Source organism: Thunnus maccoyii, unplaced genomic scaffold (assembly GCF_910596095.1).
Source record: "Thunnus maccoyii unplaced genomic scaffold, fThuMac1.1, whole genome shotgun sequence".
NCBI lineage: Eukaryota > Metazoa > Chordata > Actinopteri > Scombriformes > Scombridae > Thunnus > Thunnus maccoyii.
Genome location: NW_024757901.1, coordinates 5128 through 23873, shown reverse-complemented (window position 1 = coordinate 23873; position 18746 = coordinate 5128). Strand labels below are relative to the sequence as shown.

The window sequence follows — 18746 nt, the reverse complement described above, 5'->3', positions numbered from 1 at the left end:
TGTTTTACGCTCTGACGCCCTGTGGGCAGCACGGTGATGGAATCCAGCTGAAATTTACAGAGAATAGCCTCAAGACCTTGGAGATCTTATATTATGAAGTTGGTGACCCTTCGTCGAAAGGTGTTGCCATGGCGACGCGGTGAATTTCGATGTGACGCCATGAAATTTCAATGCCTTATAACTTGACTCCACGTGGTCTGATCTTTTCCAAATTTCATATGCTTGTTAAGAGTTCCGATCTGAACACATGTTCAGTCTCATATTTAGCCAAAGTCATAGCGCCACCTACTGGCAACAGGAAGTATCATGCGTCGTACTTTGTCTAATTACTCCTAGGAAATTTGGCTGATGCACCTGAAATTAAGTCAGCTAATAAACAAGACCTTGGTGATGCTACATTTGGCAGCTCATGACCCAAAACTGAATGCTGTTACCATGGCGACACATCCTTCGCCATGAAATACGATACTGTTTTTCAGGGAGAAGGGATTGCTCTACAGTCATGAAACTTGACACACATGTCTAGAGTGATGTCAGCTAAAATCCTGTGTGGTCGCTTTGAATGGGCGTGGCAAAATGGCTCAACAGCGCCCCCTTTAAAATTTCAAAATTGCAGCCATGCCTTCCAGATTAACGTAGAAAGATGAAATTCACAGGGCACATGTATAATGTCAACACGCACAAAAAAGCTTCTTGAAGCCTTATTGTAAGTCGAACAGGAAGTCGGCCATCTTGAAAAAAATGGTACATTTTCGCCTTTTCTTGGCCATTTCGCATACCTTGTATTTTAAAGAACTCCTCCTACAGAATCCATCGTAAGGACTTCAAAATCAGTGTGTGTCATCTAGACTAGTGTATGATCAACGCCGTGGCGTGGCGTTGACTTTTGATGTTTCGCCATGACAGAGGAAATTGATATAACTTGAGTGTACACGGTTGGATCTACCTCAAACTTCACAGGTTTGATATCAATCCAGGCCTGAGCATGTCTACTTTAAAATATTCATTCAGTGATGCAAACTGGCTCGATAGCGCCCCCTACAGCATTTCAACGCAGCAGTCCCAGCTGAAGGCAAAATAGTGCACAAAGGAAGTGATGTTTCTCTCCTTGATTTGTCTGAAAACAGCCTGAGTCCGGAAACATCTACAAGTCACTGACAAAAGACCTTCGACTGGGCAACACTTCGACATGCACTGGAGGACATGTTTTTATGTAAATGTCAAATTGATCAGCAGGGCACCGCAGGGAATCGAACCCCATCCCAGTATAAACCAGGAGTAGCCATTACCGGTGCCTTTTGCTTTTTGACACTACATAGAAGGAAAAGCAAAACCTGCATTACCCACAGCATGTGGCAGCATTTCATATTATGTCAAAATGACAATTATATTGTAGTTGTTCACCAAATGTCATTTGTGCATTATCAAATATTATCAATACATGTTAGACTTATAAATGCTGTTGTAATGCAGGAAAAAGAAACCCTTGTCATTTATTTTTACAACACCTAATACACAAAATGGTTAAAAATACCAGTTTCATTTCATATTTCATGATTGGCCATAAATAAGCTTAAATAACATACAACTCATAAAGTTAAAAATCACCAAATAATGCTCACTAAAAACATACATCTACAACAGTTGTAAAGTATTACTGTCCTATGTCAGAAGATATACATTTAAAAGAACAAACAACCGCCTCATGATCACTAAAATATGTTGGCAACACTACTGATTCAATTTCATAATGTGATGTTTTCACATACACATGGTCAATTAATGTGCCCTTCTCTGTTGTGGGCTGTGTAACATATTGAATGTACCCTTTGTCTGTTAGAAATTTGCAGATTGTTGATGATTTCAAGATGTCCTCATTAAAATCTCCCATGATTGCAATTGTGTTACTTTTTGGATCTAGCCAATCAACTAATTTGCCTAGATGTTCTTTAAATAAAGACATGGGATAAGATGGTGGTCGATAAATGACAGCTATTAATATGTTACATGTAACATAGTTATAAATAAAACATTCCAAATTCACATTTGTTGCTTTGATAATATTATATTCCAAATTGTCTGCACTATAAAAGCCGACTCCACCATGCTGTTGTCCTTGAAGTTCAATCAGTGCTGGATTGTTGCTATTGTAAGATAAACTTCGTGGACAACCATGAAAAGTAAAACCATCAATCTTTACAGCTTCAAATGAGGAAGCAGCAGGTAGCCATGTTTCTGTAACAGCAATACAGTTAAGCTGCAATTGCTGTGTACATAATGCCAAATCAGATACATGGTGTGTCAAATTTTGCACATTCATCAAAAATACAGTAAAACTACTTGTACTAAATTTGTGTCTAGTTATATTTTGGTTCAAGAATTGAGGCATACTCTGAATTGTATCCTGAATACCATCCTTACAATATATGGCTTTATCTTCAAAATCTTGAATCACCAAACCTGACAAACTTCTAACACGACTTAGGGCTACATATGCCTGGCCTGCAGAAAATACTTTCTTAAGAGAAACAACAGCACTATCTACAGTAATACCTTGTACTTTATGTACCGTACAAGCCCAAGCAAGTTTCAGCGGAAACTGTCGTCGCATACCACCTTTGTTAGTAACTTTTTCTTCCTCTGGTTCAATACCGGTGGAACCAAAGAAAACTAAGCTACTCGTCGATTGTTTCCTCCTCTGCGCGCCAACATGCTCATCATCAAACTTAACATACACTTTGAGAGGAAACGTACCCTTATCTGCACCAACTATATGAGTTACAGTACCGCAAACCCCATTAACAAGACCATCTGTAACATCCACGTTTTTACACAGCATTACACGCGCATTTTCACCCAACAACAGCTGTTCAGTCAAACATGTGTTATATGTTTTCGCATGATGTCCATTTTTCAATTCTAGTTTGCCTGTTTTCTTATTATTCACAAAATCCTGAGCATCTATCTCGACATATTCAGGACAAATGTTAAGCAGCTGTGCCAAATTATGCTCATTTACTTGTTTATTTGTAGGAAATATGTGTAAAGCTGAGCTGACTTCACCAGTTTCACAATGTTTCAATATTTGTATGTCACTGCTTAACATTGGGGTTCCTTTTGATCGAGTTCTCACCCTGTTCAATAGCTCTGCGAACACGTTATCTTTTTGCCTAACGATTTGTTTTAATTCAACAACCTTAAACAGATTAGACCACAAGCTGACACCTACATCATCTACATATAGGGGTTTCCCTTTTACTGGAGGCAACTGGAAAAAATCTCCAACAGCAACTACACTCACATTTCCAAATGGTGAGAAATCACCGGTTTGCTTAATCTGTCTTAACCTACCGTGAATGTATGACAACAACCTATGATCAACCATTGATATTTCGTCGACTATCAAAATCTGAAGATCACTATATTTAGCGCGCAAAGAATTAACTTTTTCCTCACCCAAAGGTGTGTAGGGTAAACCAACATTTTTTCCGATACTAAACGTGTGGTGAATAGTAGATGCATGCAAATTATATGCAGCAATCCCTGTAGGAGCCGTTAATAACACACTAATATTGTCTGGATGACGACACACCGTTGACAATAGCCTCATTGCCTCATATTGAATCGCTTTTATTAAATGACTTTTTCCTGTCCCTGCACCACCTGTGATGAATACATGGAAGGGATCTGGATTTTTCCCTAATACTTTCTCTAAACACCATTGTCGAATTTGATAAAAAACAGCAAGCTGTGTCTCATTCAAAGATCTAATTAAAGCCAAACCTTCACTTCTACACATGATGTTTTTTCTTTTTTCCAAATGTGCAACATGTTGACTAGTTACTGCTAAATCTGGAATATTTTCCTCATATTCTTCCACTATCTGTTGTTTGTCTTTTCGTTCTTGGTCACACTGTAAACGCTCCAACTCTTGCTCTGGGCACAACTCACACCACGCATCCTCTAATACACCATCTCTATCAATTGTATTCTGGATTTCATCCAATTCATCTGCTTTAATTTCAAAATGACTTCTATTCAAATCAACAACTGACTTAACAGGATGTCTTGACCCATCACTAAACCTCACATGACCATTTTCGTAAAACTGCGCAAATGTCTCACAGTTTGGAGGTTTTAGCTGCACATCTGCACGATACGGCAAGAACAACTGCATTATACTTTGGTAAAACAATTCTGGATTTTTTGTCTCAGAAAAGCGCGCGTAACGAACAACTGCAGGATCTGTTCGTGTTCTTCTCGTGATAAAACCACAATCATTCTTTAATTTAATGCTGCCCTGAGATTTTTCATTTTTACTCAAAACACGATATTCAGATGCAAATGTTGCCATACACATGTCATTGAATACACTATCATTTGGCCTATTTTTATAACGGTCAACAAAACTAGTCATCCAAACATCTTCTGAGGTACAAGCGCGCGATCTTGCCTTTTGTTTCAACACACTCAAAGGCAAACTCATTCTAACTATATTGTCCCCTGTCGGTACAAATACAACTTTCCTTGAACATTCCTTTAAATGCATATTTGTCAATCTGTATACAGCTTCTTGAGCACACACATCTCTGTTATGCAAATACACACTGCCTAGATTTTTCAATGCCTCCTTTGCACTAACATTTCCCTCCTTAGATGCTTCTCTCTGTGCATTCCCTAACAACAATCCCATCTCTCTTTCTGCCTTAGACATATAAGAGATAATATAAACAACGCACGCATACGCATCAACAACAAATTGCAAGTCTAAATTTGCCTGCCAACATTTTAATAGTGGTTTGCTATACTGATTTATCCAGACTTCATTAACTTGCCTCTTTAACACAATATGTGTATTTCTAGCTAAACACGTATATGCAGCCTCAAAAGTGACCTGATCAATCCCTACACTTTGGAATAAATGTACCACACTATCAAAACTATTCTTCTCATTGGAAAGAGCATTCTTGATTTTTGTCATTATCTCTGCTGCATGTTTTTTCTTCATGTCATTTGAAGTTTTCTGACTATGATTAACACACGTTGAAGATTTATCTGTCTCACAACTGCATGCTTTTTTGCACTCTTCATCATCTTTACGGCGACATATAAACGTTCGAGCGGATGCTGGCCTCGGAAAATTGAAACGACAAACCGTGTTTTTCTTTTTACAAGTTTTTGAATGTCGTTTTGAATGCTGCTGCACAGAAGTGACAGTTTCCAATAAAGTCTCATCTTGGGATGGCAACTCACATGTTATATATTTATCAATAAATTCAACTACTTCTTCATCTGTGTTTTTATCAATCAATGGAGCATTCTCTATCCAAAACAAACAATGCACATGGGGTGAACCGCGCTGCTGAAATTCCACTCGATAAAAGTAATCCTTAATTTTACCAATCGGATGTGATGGCGACATAAGTACCTCTCTCAAAAAAACATGCCAGCGGAAATCAAACATCCTGGCCGCAGTGACAGGATTGCAGCGTAAAAGATCACACCTGTCTGCCCACTCTAAACCTGCAGCAGTCTGTGCTCTACCTTCCTGCTTCAAAATACTATCCAGAAGATTTGTCCAGCGCATATCAGCAGAAGAAAAGGAACAAAACCAGGTAGGAACACCGAGCTGACGAACACAAGCAAGCAAATCACGCTGTGCTCCTTGCCAAAAAGCTGGGGTACCTCGAATCGGTTTAAGGAAACGATACCCATCATCAAACTCCAACAACTTTTTCAAAGATTCATCATTTTTTAACATATCGTTTACCTTATTATCAGGTACGTTTTGAGACATACAGCCTTTCCCTTTTCGTAATGCTATGGATACATTAGAAACAACCTGCTCAATCTCAGACATGTACTGCGCAAAAAAGATATATTCCACATTGTGTGCAAACCTACCATCCGCATGTAGAATCCTGTTATTAAAATATCGCGACAACGTCAAACGATTTGCTCTACTTTCATGATAAGTATTAAGTCCCTGCGGAAACAACACCGGAAAGCATTTGGCTTCGTTTGCATGATCTGAAAGCAATTTTACAGGACTATTTCCTTCTGCTGGAGCAAGGTTCAATATATCATCAAAATATTGATCCAGCATTTCCTGACCAATATCCACAGGCATGAGACACGTATCCTGAAACATACAATGTTGTTGTCTATCGTGCAAAAGCTCATCTTCACAATCAACTTTACCACTTTCAACATCACCATCAGTGTCTTTCCCTAAATCACCCTCTTCCCTACAAAACTCATTTAACCAAGCTTCATTAAACTCTACATCTTTATAATGCACATTTGTCCTTTTTAAATACTGCAATGCCTGCCTTACATGCATAGTATCAACAAACTGATACTCATAATGCCCTTTATACGTTAACTTGCGTTTCAATTTTACACGCAACAAAGATCCTTCCATATTACAACGAGGCAGAACATTACTAGTCTGCACAATATTTGCTGGAACACATGTTACTGGTCCATGTACACCATTCTGTCCTCCCTTAGGTAACGCTAACATTTTCATAAATGGTATATTTAAAGAAATCAAATGCTGCTCTAAACTATTCAAACATGCCAACTCTGGTGGAATGGGATCAACTTTCAAACTGTTTATTGCACATTCAGGTGGCATTATACCTTTATTAATCTTACCATGACAATTGTAACAAATCCACAGACAACCTCTAGCTGTATCCAACAACTGACATGGCTTTTCACAGTCCTTATTACATTTGTGTAAATACACTTCAGTGATACATTTATCTGCAAATGATGCTACTGCTTCATTCTTGTTATAAAAATCCCTCTTACAATTCAAAACCTGATGTCTAAACAACAATCTATGACAGACGCAACACACAAACTCTGGCCCATCCTTTACTTTAGCCAAAAACTGCTCCATAACAAAATCAAACTGCTCCGCCTTTTCTTTCAATTGTTGCCTCTTCACTTTGTTGGCTGCTAAAACACGCTTCTTATGGTCAGCATTTCCATAATATCGCGCTTTAGTCATGGCTTTTACACTTTGTCTATGCAACATATCTCTCCTATATTTGCTTACACTCATTTCCTTAACTTTCTCCCTATGCAACATATCTCTCCTATATTTGCTTACACTCATTTCCTTAACTTTCTCCCTATGCAACATATCTCTCCTATATTTGCTTACACTCATTTCCTTAACTTTCTCCCTATGCAACAAATTTTTCTGATATTTCCTGATACTCATTATCTTAACTTTCTCCCTATGCAACAAATTTTTCTGATATTTCTTGATACTCATTATCTTAACTTTCTCCCTATGCAACAAATTTTTCTGATATTTCCCGATACTCATTTCCTTAACTTTCTCCCTATGCAACAAATTTTTCTGATATTTCCCGATACTCATTTCCTTAACTTTCTCCCTATGCAACAAATTTTTCTGATATTTCCCGATACTCATTTCCTTAACTTTCTCCCTATGCAACAAATTTTTCTGATATTTCCCGATACTCATTTCCTTAACTTTCTCCCTATGCAACAAATTTTTCTGATATTTCCCGATACTCATTATCTTAACTTTCTCCCTATGCAACACATTTTTCTGATATTTCACTTTAATCTTTTCCTTACGTTTCTCCCTATGCTGCACAATTTCCTGATATTTCTTTTTCATTTGTAGATACTTTTTCTTTATAAAATACTTAGAAATAGCATTATTTGTTGCTGTACTCTGTTCCTGGACTTTCTGATCGCTCTTACTTGTGTTCTCTGTCACAGCGCTAACCCATGAACATTCCTCTGCACTCTGCCGTCTCAAATTGTACACTTTGGACTCAGACCTGTTCAACTTGCAGCTACCATAACAACTATGGAGTTCAGGCTGATGAACACAAACAACACTTTCATAATGGTTACCATTACAATTTTCTAAGTAGATCCCCTGTTTTGAAAAACACCTATATTTGCAACTATATTCTAGCCATCGATCATCATGATAAGTAAAGATATTAACTCCTAAACAATCTGCTGCTGCCTGTATTTCAACCTCAGTTGCCCAACTGCCAACATATCGCATTTTTGAACTTTTAATGTATTCTACCACTGAAGAATATTCACTTCTCAAGATACTTTTATAGTCCGCAGCATTACTCTCTAATTGTTTCACAACAGCAAGTCTAATTTTCCTATGGTTCTTTTGTGTTCCACTAACAGCTTGGGAAATCGCTCTAAAGAAACAGTTACCGTCAGCCACTATTTTCTCATTCTTACACGGCGTTCCCAACAGACCAACTTCTGTAGGCATTGGTGCATCATATTTCTCAAACTCTACATTAAACTGTGTACATAAAGCCTGCGCAACATCTTTACAAATGGGATCAAACCACAGCTTTTTCGAAGTTACATCACTGACAAACACAACATCTGAATTCACTACAGCCACATTATTCCTTTTCATTTTCTTAGCAGCACAAGTTTGCCCTGTAATCTTACGCTTTGTACCTCGGTCAACTTTACTTCCTGAAGGAATACCACATACCAGCGATGAACCGAAAGCCATGGATGCAGTTTCACAAGTCGTGACAGTGTCAGTACACTTTGTTGTTCTCAACTCAGACTTACTGCCCCCGCAAATGACACGAACACCAGCAATCTCATATGGTCTGTCATTTTGAGTGAGAGATGTAGACAAATTGCATATGAAACTGTACACCTCTTTAAGACAACTAAAATATACAACAACACTATTACCGTTAGGATCTGGCATTCCAGCAGCACTGCGCGCATGGGAATCAACAACCGCATAGCGTCCGTTTTGACGAATGACTGCACACGTGGTACCACACAATGTTAGCAAACATGTATCATATTTCTCAAACATGTTTTTCAAGCCATTTTGTAGAGACATGAATATGCCAGCCTGAATAAACTCTCCATCAACCACACTGACATCACCCGAAACATAGTCACCATAACGAAACTCAAAGTTATGTCCATCTATAACCGAGTGCTTTGGCAAATCAGGAACACACAAGAATTTAGATGATCCACTAATCTTCTTGTTGTCTCTCAAAGACGTGTACAACTGATCACCTAAAACTACGACCCTGTCTAGATCTTTTACCTGCCATGCAAAAACACTGTCAACCGCATGTTTTGCCAGACTTACCAAACCAACAGCCATACATTGGAATCCCCCATATTTAAAGCGATTACTACCCTGATGATACGAACCTGTTACACTATGTTGAACATGGCTAGAAGTACCAGCTACTACAGAAGACCATAATACGCTGGAGCCAGGGCTAGCCTTGCTCTTCACCTTACCAGATCCTGATGAGTGCTGATGATGAAGACTCTCCTTGTCCGGCATCTGTAATAAAGATAAATGGAGATTTTGATCAGTGCGCTCCCATCATCATCCTCATCAGAAATAGACAAAACAAAACACTCTCGATCACAGACTGTATTACACCTTTAGTTAGTCTTCATCTAGTTAGGTGTATTTATTGAGTTCAACAAAAAAGGCTGGTTACTATTTCCATGTTTACACTTGATTTCATCTAGACTATATTACGTTTCCAAAGTGCAACTACTACTACTACAAATAATAACAAAACTGTTTTCAATCATGCATATACTACACTAACAATAGCATAGCTGATGACTAGATTCAAAAACATTCAGACTAAGAGCACAAACCTCCTCTGTTCCAACCAATTGAATGGGACTGGTAGGTGCATCATGGGAAAACACCTCCACAACACAAGGGGTTCCCTCCTCCTATAAAAACAAAATACCACATGAAAAAACACAATGTATAAACTGCATAGACATGGGGCTTTAATGCTACAAAAAATATCAATTTGTAATTATCATTTGTACTACATGAACAGTGACAATAAAGTAGCTTCACTAACTCCATTACAAGAAAACAGAACGAAACAGAAAATTTTCATTCAGAGCACCTACCTCCTCGCCTGCAGCCACTGTCTTGACACTGGTAGGTGAATCCTGGGAAAACACCTCCACAACACAAGGGGTTGCCTCCTCCTACAACACAAAAAACAAAATACCCCATGAAAAAACACAATATATAAACTGCATAGACATGGGGCTTTAATGCTACAAGAAATATCAATTTGTAATTATCATTTATACTACATGAACAGTGACAATAAAGTAGCTTCACTAACTCCATTGCAAGAAACCAGAACGAAACAGAAAATTTTTAGTGAGAGCACCTACCTCCTCGCCTGCAACCACTGTCTTGACAATGGTAGGTGAATCCTGGGAAAACACCTCCACAAAACAGGGGGTTGCCTCCTCCTACAACACAAAAAGCAAAAACAAAATAAAATTAAACAAAATGAATGAACCACATTACTAAAATACTTCCTTGCAAGTCTGCTGTGACACAAAATATCTTCTGGCTTCTAGTGCAAGAACAAAACATCCTTTATAAACATTAGGTCTGTATTATACAATTTGCTTCGACTTTACAGATATACAATGTGTATAACTAATCCATGTTTTTTATATGCAACCTTATAGGCTACCAATTTAAACTAGACTTGCATGATTGTAAATAATGCTGAAGTGTAAAATACATTCACACAAACCTCCACCGGCAGAACGTCTTTCACAGGACAGCCAGGTGAGGCCTCACAAGACACGAGCTGGGTGCCAGGTTTAGCCACAACCTAGGAAGGAAACACAATTGAAAGAACTGTATAAATGTACTTTATCATTGTTTCACAATTACTCCCTGAATATTACAAACAGGTAAATATGTCATTACTATCTTCTCAAACTATACAAAAGAAAAATGTAAATATAACATTTAAAAAAAGAAAAGTTACCAACCTGCTGCTGTCCACGTTTCCTTTTTGAGGCAACAGCTTTCTGCCGGCGGACCACATTTGGCTTCTAATGTAAGACAAAAACATTTTAAATACAAATACAAATTTGGGGCATAAGTAAATTCATACAATATAACAGTCCCATTCTGTGTCAAGACAAAACACTTATAAAAAGGCCTCACAAATACAATTTGAATGCAAATTACCAGTTTGCCTTGTGGAACAGCCGTGCACACAGGGCTAGGGAGATGCGATGGGACAGCTTTGTCCATCGCATCCAACACGGCACTGCTGAAACGGACGGGATTCAGCGGGATGAAACACTTGACTGATGTTTCATCTGCCTGTGGAAAACAAAAGAACAAGACCATTGTTGCAAATGTATCTTGAAAATAAGCCAAAACATGCACACAGGTACAGCAACAAATGGATATCACTTTGTCCGCACAGTGTTACACTAGTCAGGAAAAATCTTCCACTCCAAAAACTAAAACACACATACAATATGCAATGTCTCACCTTCCTGCCCTTGCTGACAACTGTCCAGTCAAAAGGGTTTGACGGACGCGGCACAGGTGCTTCTCCCTTCACCACCACCTTTGGTACAAAGGTTCTCCCAGGGGGTGAAGTCCTTAGAGGAACCTGGGGCGTAGGTGGTGGTGTCTCCAATAGCTGATAAGCAGACATCCAGATCAGCTGAGAGAGGATCGCCATACCGCCAGCATCACTCAGGTGGACCTGCAAAATATAAGTAATAAATAACATTTTACAAAACAGAAGTTTTCATGTCTGTATGAATCTACAATGAATTGCACTTTAAAAATCAACTAAACTTGAGTATAGTAAGTTTTTCATTGGCAATCTTATCAGATATTGTTCTACTTACACCATCTCTGCTCCACAAGTCCAGGCGATCCAAGGGGAAGTGCTCAGCGGTGGGAAAGTATCTGATACCTAAAAAAAAAAAAAACAACAACACTGAAACAAAAAACTCACACACACACACACATCATGAAACAGTGAAATATCTACATATATTAATTTGTCACTTTATATCATATTAACTGAATGAATTCTTTGATTCCTATAATCAGATAGGCCAAAAAGAAATCATCTGTTATACATATCAAAACTAACACTAAAACTTTCTTTTCAACTTACCCATGCTGGCTGCCACACGATGGAACTCTTGCCGCATGAGTTCCTGAATACCCAGGTCTGCATTCAGGCGAGGTGTGAAATCCTGGACAAAGACCTATACAAAACAAAAGTATTTCCATAATGATGAAAATTATTGTATACAATTTTCACCAGGTAACCCAATCAAATAATGCGTAGTACCAAAGACTATTTACTACTATAAAGCATACCGTTGTCCAGAGACTGCACGCGCTGCGCAGGAACTGTCGAAAGTCAGCTCCCGCCTCATCAACCGTCCTGCTGGCGGTCAGGTTGTTGCTGGGGGCCATCACACAGACTGCGTCGGGTGTCCGAGGTACAGCAGCATGCAACATCTCGGTCCTCAACTCAGACGCACAGGCCCCCGGGGTCGACATGAAGCCAAAGGAGAGGCGTCCCTCTGGCATCTTCACAAATCCATCTACCATGGCCCGTAGATGGGAGGCTCCAATGACAAGAACGAACTGGAACAACAAACAATTTAATCAATTACAATCAATAACAACTCTTTACATCAAAGGTTTTTTATTAAACCAATAATACCTTCTTGTCAGGATCCTCAGGTGGAATGACCAATTTGTGACTGCGCCCAGTCAAAGCAGAAATTGGCCACTTCTTCACCTTATGACGAAAACCTGTGCCCTCACCTGTTTATAAAAACACAACAACCCCACAAAAAGTTCAATTAAAAATTTGGAACAAACAAATGCATGGAAACATACATTACAATCATACTACAACTATGTAATGCATATACATATAAGAAAAAGCTGTACTGAAAAAACTGTTGAATACATACGGGCACAGGTGCCAGTGGAAGGCCGCTGAGGTCCGGAAACCACAAGACGGCGCTCCGCCATGCTCTGCCTGGCTGCCTGAGAACGGCGAAAGGACTTCTTGCGAGGCATCTGAAAATATGCAGACACAACTGGTTAATTTACATTATGACACTGTGCTATATGACATTACTAAACACTTCTAACACACAATAGAGGTACTATTACATTTTTTCATACATCTAACATATCATTTACAATGGCGGGAAAATATTTCAAATTATTGTTTTCTGTAATAGACAGACCGCGCGCGCCAACCCACACACACACACACACACACACACACACTTTATCAATGAAAGAAACTTGGCCACAAGGGATATATAATTTCTGATAAAATAACATGGTTAATATAAGGGACTCCGACGATGTGTACAAGTTTACAGACCATAGACTAAGAAAAAGTGGCTATATTTGGTTGATAGGATGGCGTTAATCATAGCTAGTTTAGCAGAGTGCTTTGACAATCTATGTTTAACAATACAAATAATAATGCTAAAGCTAAATTTCGATAGTGGGAGTGCAGCTATCCGTTAACACAAAACGTACGTTACTCATAGGACAACGTTTGAAATTACCATACTCGAAACATAAAAAAACACTGTTCCTAAAGCTATAATTGACTTTACACAGGAGCTAATGATACACATGAGGATAAAATGATAATGAGCCACAAATACCTTAAAACTTTGTCGCTAATTATAAAACATTTCATTCACTTACAGTGCGTTCACCAAAAGTCCACCGAAGAGAAGAAGAATGCTGTCAAAGTCGCTGCTAAAGTCGCTGCTGAAGTTGCTGTTGAAATTGCAGAAAGGCTCACAAGCTAGCTTGTTCGCGCTATCGCTCTCTCACCAGTTGTCACAATGTCCGAAAACAAAGCAACAAGCGGCAAACGTTATCTCACCAGTATTTATACCTTAACCTTTGCGGCTTTCAAAATTCAAATCAGCCAACCAGGAGTGCCGACAAATATGCGCAAAGCTGCTGAAGAAAAAAACATACCGGATACCATTACGGAAGTTGTCAAAATAAAAGCCTTTGCGTTCCAGCGCACAATGTTATTAAAAGGAAATAGTTGTAATGAACTGCTACATTTAAAATTAATCAGTACTTTACAAATAAACTGAGTATTAATGCTTCAAGAGGTAATATGTTGAAACAAAAAAGACAGAAACCAATACTGACCTGGTTAGATAAAAAATATTGAAAATAACATAAAAAAGGATATTAATAAGTAATTACTCACGTTACTCTAACAACTAAATTGCTCCATTTCATGAATTTTTACAGATTAATCTATGTTGTGAAAATAATCATAAAGCTATAAATAAAACAATATAATGTTTTATTTTTGAACAGAGAAGTGACTGTGTACCAATAAAACCCAAATATGGAGCTGGTACATAGTATAACTTTATTAAAATTTACCTATTAATAATATTGTGGGTGGAGGGGGTTCTTCTGCATTGACAACAGAATAACACACACTTCAAGGGGCACCTGTTAAATAATATTGTGACTAATACACCTGATAACAGTCAATCAACAACCACAAGAACATTTGAAAAAACTTTATTTGAACAAAACCAACAAAAAAATTTTTTTAAAAAATTATGAGGTGGAGGGTTCCTCTTCCTCTTCCTCTTCCTCTGGAGGAATGGCAGCATCTGCAGACATGGTAGACAAAAATATTAAAACAGTCATTGTGACAATAACACTTTATGACATAAATTCTTTTGAACTATATATATATATATATATATATATATATATATATATATATAATGCATATGAATATAAAACATGCAATGGTACTCAATAACATCTACAATAGCCTCTCCACAACTGAACAAACAATTACCATCTTTAATAAAACAGGCACACGCCCGCTCCACCTCCAACTGCTCCTGCAGTTCCTTTATTTGCTGCTGCGCATGGAGCAGCTGCAGTTGAAGCTGATGCTTCTGCTGCTGCTCCATGCGCAGCTTCATCTCGGCCGCCCGGCGAAGACGAATGTCTTTTGCCATCTTGTGGCAGACTCGGCCATGTACCCCGACGCTCTGCTCATATAGCTGGCGTCGGGGCACTGCCTCGTCGTTGCATGAATACTGTGAACAGATAAACACATGCTGATTTGAATCCAATTACTTGATAACATTAAAAAAAAATAAACAATAGCAAGGTAAAAATCACACCTTGATTTAAAAAAAAAAGTATTTGCCGGTTTTATAAAGTATTATGTACATGGAATTTGATTTGTATGAGCATAACATTGTATTTTTCCATATTATCATGTCGATATTATTTTCCAAATACCATATTTATTTTTCCGATGTGTTTTGTCCAACTCATAAAGAATCTCATAAATACTCTCTACACAAAAACTACCACATTAATCACTTACAGAATGTAGCTGCAGCTCCTGCCGGAGCTGCTCCATCTCAGCATCATCAGTTCTACTGAATTTCGAGGGTGATGCCTCAGCCATCTGCGCAACAACATAAAACCCGACACAATAATTAAACTACAAACAACAAAGATAAATACTTAATTAATAACCACATACTATGGAAAGAAAACAAAACAAAAATATCACATCATATCATATATCATATAGATATAGCACATTTTTAATTCAGAGAAAAAGTAATTAATTGTGCAACTACAAGCCTGTATATGCTTTTACACTTTAATTAATAATTAGTAATTTCATAAGGCGTATAAACAATTACTATCTCTGCTGAATTTTGCTATCATTTCAAGTCGCCTTCTCGCTACTTCGCTACTCTTTAGTACTTTCTGAACGCGGCAGACGCTGCCCATCCCCCACCCCACCATTTGTGCAGAGCTGCAGAGCAGCGAAACACAGCAATGACAAGTTGAGAATTAACTATGACCAAAGCTTTGCAAATAAAAATCCAAGAACAGTACTTTATTACAAAGTAACCGAAAAGCAATGAAGAGACTCAAAACTAATAAAAAGATATTGTCATAAAAGGTTTAATTTACGTATTACGAAATAAAAAATATAGCATAATATGTGTAATAGTAAACATGTTCTATCGTCACAAGACATATTTCGTCATGTAACATATCCCGAACTCATATTTCCTATTAAAAATGACAAGTGAAAACACAGTAGAAGAGATGCTAACCTTCAGCTTGCTTAAGTGGATCTGGTTGCCCGGCTATTTTTTTTTACACATACTCCAGGTAGCCCCGCCCCTACTCTGCCTCTGATTGACTAAGGTTAAATCGGAACATAACATGTCGACCAATCCTCATCCTCTTAATAAAGCATGGACGCTACATGAGAATGACACATGATCAAAAGCCGTTGCCATGGCAACACATCAATAGCCGCAATCAATTCCTTGTTTCAGCGACAAGGAATGGCCAACAGTCACGAAACTTGACACATGTCTGAAGAGACACAAAATTACATTTTGTATGAGTCATTGACATGTATGACACAAAATAACTCAAAAGTGCCCCATAAAAAATGTCTAAATTGAAGCCCAGCCTTAAAGATTAACATAGAAAATGAAATTCACAGGGCATATGTAATTTATTCACACGCACAAAAAGCATCCAACAAGAAGTCCACCATTTTGAAAAACTTTTTCACTGCCATTTGTCATGCCTTGTATTTTAACAAACTCCTCGTACGGAATTTGTCGTAAGGACTTCAAAATCAGTGTGCGTCTTCAACAGGAAGTTACATGTTTTTACGCTCTGACGCCCTGTGATTAGGACGGTGATCGAATCCAGCTGAAATTTACTCAGGAAACTCTCAAGACCTTGGAGATCGTATATTATGAAGTTGGTGACACTTCGTCGAAAGGTGTTGCCATGGCGAAGCGGCGAATTCCGATGTGACGCCATGACATTTCAACGCCTTATAACTTCACTCCACGTGGTCTGATCTTTTCCAAATTTCATATGCTTGTTAAGAGTCTCGGTCTGAACACATGTTCAGTCTCATATTTAGCGAAAGTCATAGCGCCACCTACTGGCAACAGGAAGTATCATGCGTCGTACTTTGTCTAATTACTCCTAGGAAATTTGGCTGATGCACCTGAAATTAAGTCAGCTAATAAACAAGACCTTGGTGATGCTACATTTGGCAGCTCATGACCCAAAACTGAATGCTGTTACCATGGCGACACATCCTTCGCCATGAAATATGATACTGTTTTTCAGGGAGAAGGGATTGCTCTACAGTCATGAAACTTGACACACATGTCTAGAGTGATGTCAGCTAAAATCCTATGTGGTCGCTTTGAATGGGCGTGGCAAAATGGCTCAACAGCGCCCCCTTTAAAATTTCAAAATTGCAGCCCCGCCTTCCAGATTAACGTAGAGAGATGAAATTCACAGGGCACATGTATAATGTCAAGACGCACAAAAAAGCCTCTTGAAGCCTTATTGTAAGTCGAACAGGAAGTCGGCCATCTTGAAAAAAATGGTACATTTTCGCCTTTTCTTGGCCATTTCGCATACCTTGTATTTTAAAGAACTCCTCCTACAGAATCCATCGTAAGGACTTAAAAATCAGTGTGTGTCATCTAGACTAGTGTATGATCATGATGGTTTGGCCGTGGCGTGGCGTTGAGTTTTGATGTTTCGCCATGACAGAGGAAATTGATATAACTTGAGTGTACACGGTTGGATCTGCCTCAAACTTTACACAACAAGTCACTGACAAAAGCCCTTCGACTGAGCGTCACTTCGACATGCGCTGGGGTGCGAGGGCCCGATCATCGCTGCTTGCAGCTTTAATTAGGGCCTGAGCCCAAAGGGCGAAGACCCTATTGTTTTTCGTGCGTTTGTTTCTTTATTAGGGCCTGAGCCCAAAGGGCGAAGACCCTATTGTTTTTCGTGTGTTTGTTTGTTTCTTATTAGGGCCTGAGCCCAAAGGGCGAAGACCCTCTTGTTTTTCGTGTGTTTGTTTGTTTCTTATTATTATTATTATTATTATTATTATTCTTTATTATTACGCCACTTTAACTCTAAATTTGACCCCCTAAACATGCTCAAAAACTCACCAAATTTGGCACGCACATCAGGAATGGTGAAAAATTTGATAAAATGTAAAAATTAAACCCCAAAGTGCCAAAATGTGCTCTCTAGCGCCACCTATGTATCTAAAACGGCCACCACGGCCCGTAGGAATGTCGTAGAGAGATCGAACCAAAACCCAATTATTCGTCTCATCAAGACCTACAAATCATACGCTGACACCCCTGACCTAAATCCAACAGGAAATCTGTAATGTCAATTTCAAAGTATGATTTTTTACCAATTTTGGACCTTGAATAAACGCTATCTCCTCCTAGGGCGTTAATGGTATCGGCTTCAAACTTTAATACAGAACTTATCACACTGTGTTGAGCAAAAGTTATTAAAAACTTTGTAATAACTCGAACGGTTTAGATTTAGTAAGCCCTGAAAGTTGGAGTGCGACATTACACCTTACAATGTAAACCAATGGGGAGGCAAATTCTGGGCATGGACTTTGTGCCAAACTGGGGCATCTGGCGTCTAAACTATAAGTCCCACCACTTTCAAACCTGTATCAATGGATTCGCGACGAAAATTCCTACAAAAAAATGATATTTTTATGTAGGATTTGGCCAAAGTTATGGGATTTATGAGGATTTTTCACAAGAAGATCACTTTGAAATCTTTCCTTCCAACTGTGAGGGAGAGAGAGAGAATGGGAGGGGGGGGATGGGTAAAGTAAACATCTGCCTGTGACAGAAGCCCTTGGACTGCACCACACTCCACTTACTTAGTGCTTTCACACATGTGACAGCAGTGTTCAATCCTTACTTCTTTTCAAGGAGCGCATGTGCTCCTAAATGAAAGAAAT

At 38.6% G+C, this 18746-nt stretch overlaps 3 protein-coding genes across 5 annotated transcripts; all 3 read right to left on the bottom strand.

Annotated features, from left to right (window-relative positions):
• Positions 1-890: 890 nt before the first annotated feature.
• On the bottom strand, positions 891-3007 carry LOC121893591. The gene is made up of 2 exons (XM_042405591.1): positions 2924-3007; positions 891-2892 (listed from the first exon to the last, which is right to left on the bottom strand). Exon 2 carries the CDS (start codon positions 2837-2839, stop codon positions 1655-1657), a length of 1185 nt encoding a protein of 394 aa, XP_042261525.1. The 5' UTR covers positions 2840-2892; positions 2924-3007; the 3' UTR covers positions 891-1654.
• Positions 3008-5978: 2971 nt separating this feature from the next.
• LOC121893589 lies at positions 5979-11613 on the bottom strand. Its single transcript, XM_042405589.1, has 5 exons — positions 11060-11613; positions 10240-10920; positions 9964-10044; positions 7624-9774; positions 5979-5986 (listed from the first exon to the last, which is right to left on the bottom strand). The coding sequence occupies exons 4-5, from the start codon at positions 9362-9364 to the stop codon at positions 5979-5981; spliced, it is 1749 nt and encodes a 582-aa protein (XP_042261523.1). The 5' UTR covers positions 9365-9774; positions 9964-10044; positions 10240-10920; positions 11060-11613.
• Positions 11614-11654: 41 nt separating this feature from the next.
• On the bottom strand, positions 11655-16585 carry LOC121893592. 3 transcript variants are annotated; one of them, XM_042405594.1, is made up of 6 exons: positions 15276-16585; positions 12832-14979; positions 12576-12679; positions 12224-12496; positions 12015-12108; positions 11655-11807 (listed from the first exon to the last, which is right to left on the bottom strand). In XM_042405594.1, the coding sequence occupies exons 2-6, from the start codon at positions 12938-12940 to the stop codon at positions 11677-11679; spliced, it is 711 nt and encodes a 236-aa protein (XP_042261528.1). In that variant the 5' UTR covers positions 12941-14979; positions 15276-16585; the 3' UTR covers positions 11655-11676. The 3 variants fall into 3 exon arrangements, with proteins under 3 accessions (XP_042261528.1, XP_042261527.1, XP_042261526.1); XM_042405593.1 differs by having other exon boundaries at positions 12832-15359; positions 16027-16585; XM_042405592.1 differs by having other exon boundaries at positions 12832-16585.
• Positions 16586-18746: the final 2161 nt, after the last annotated feature.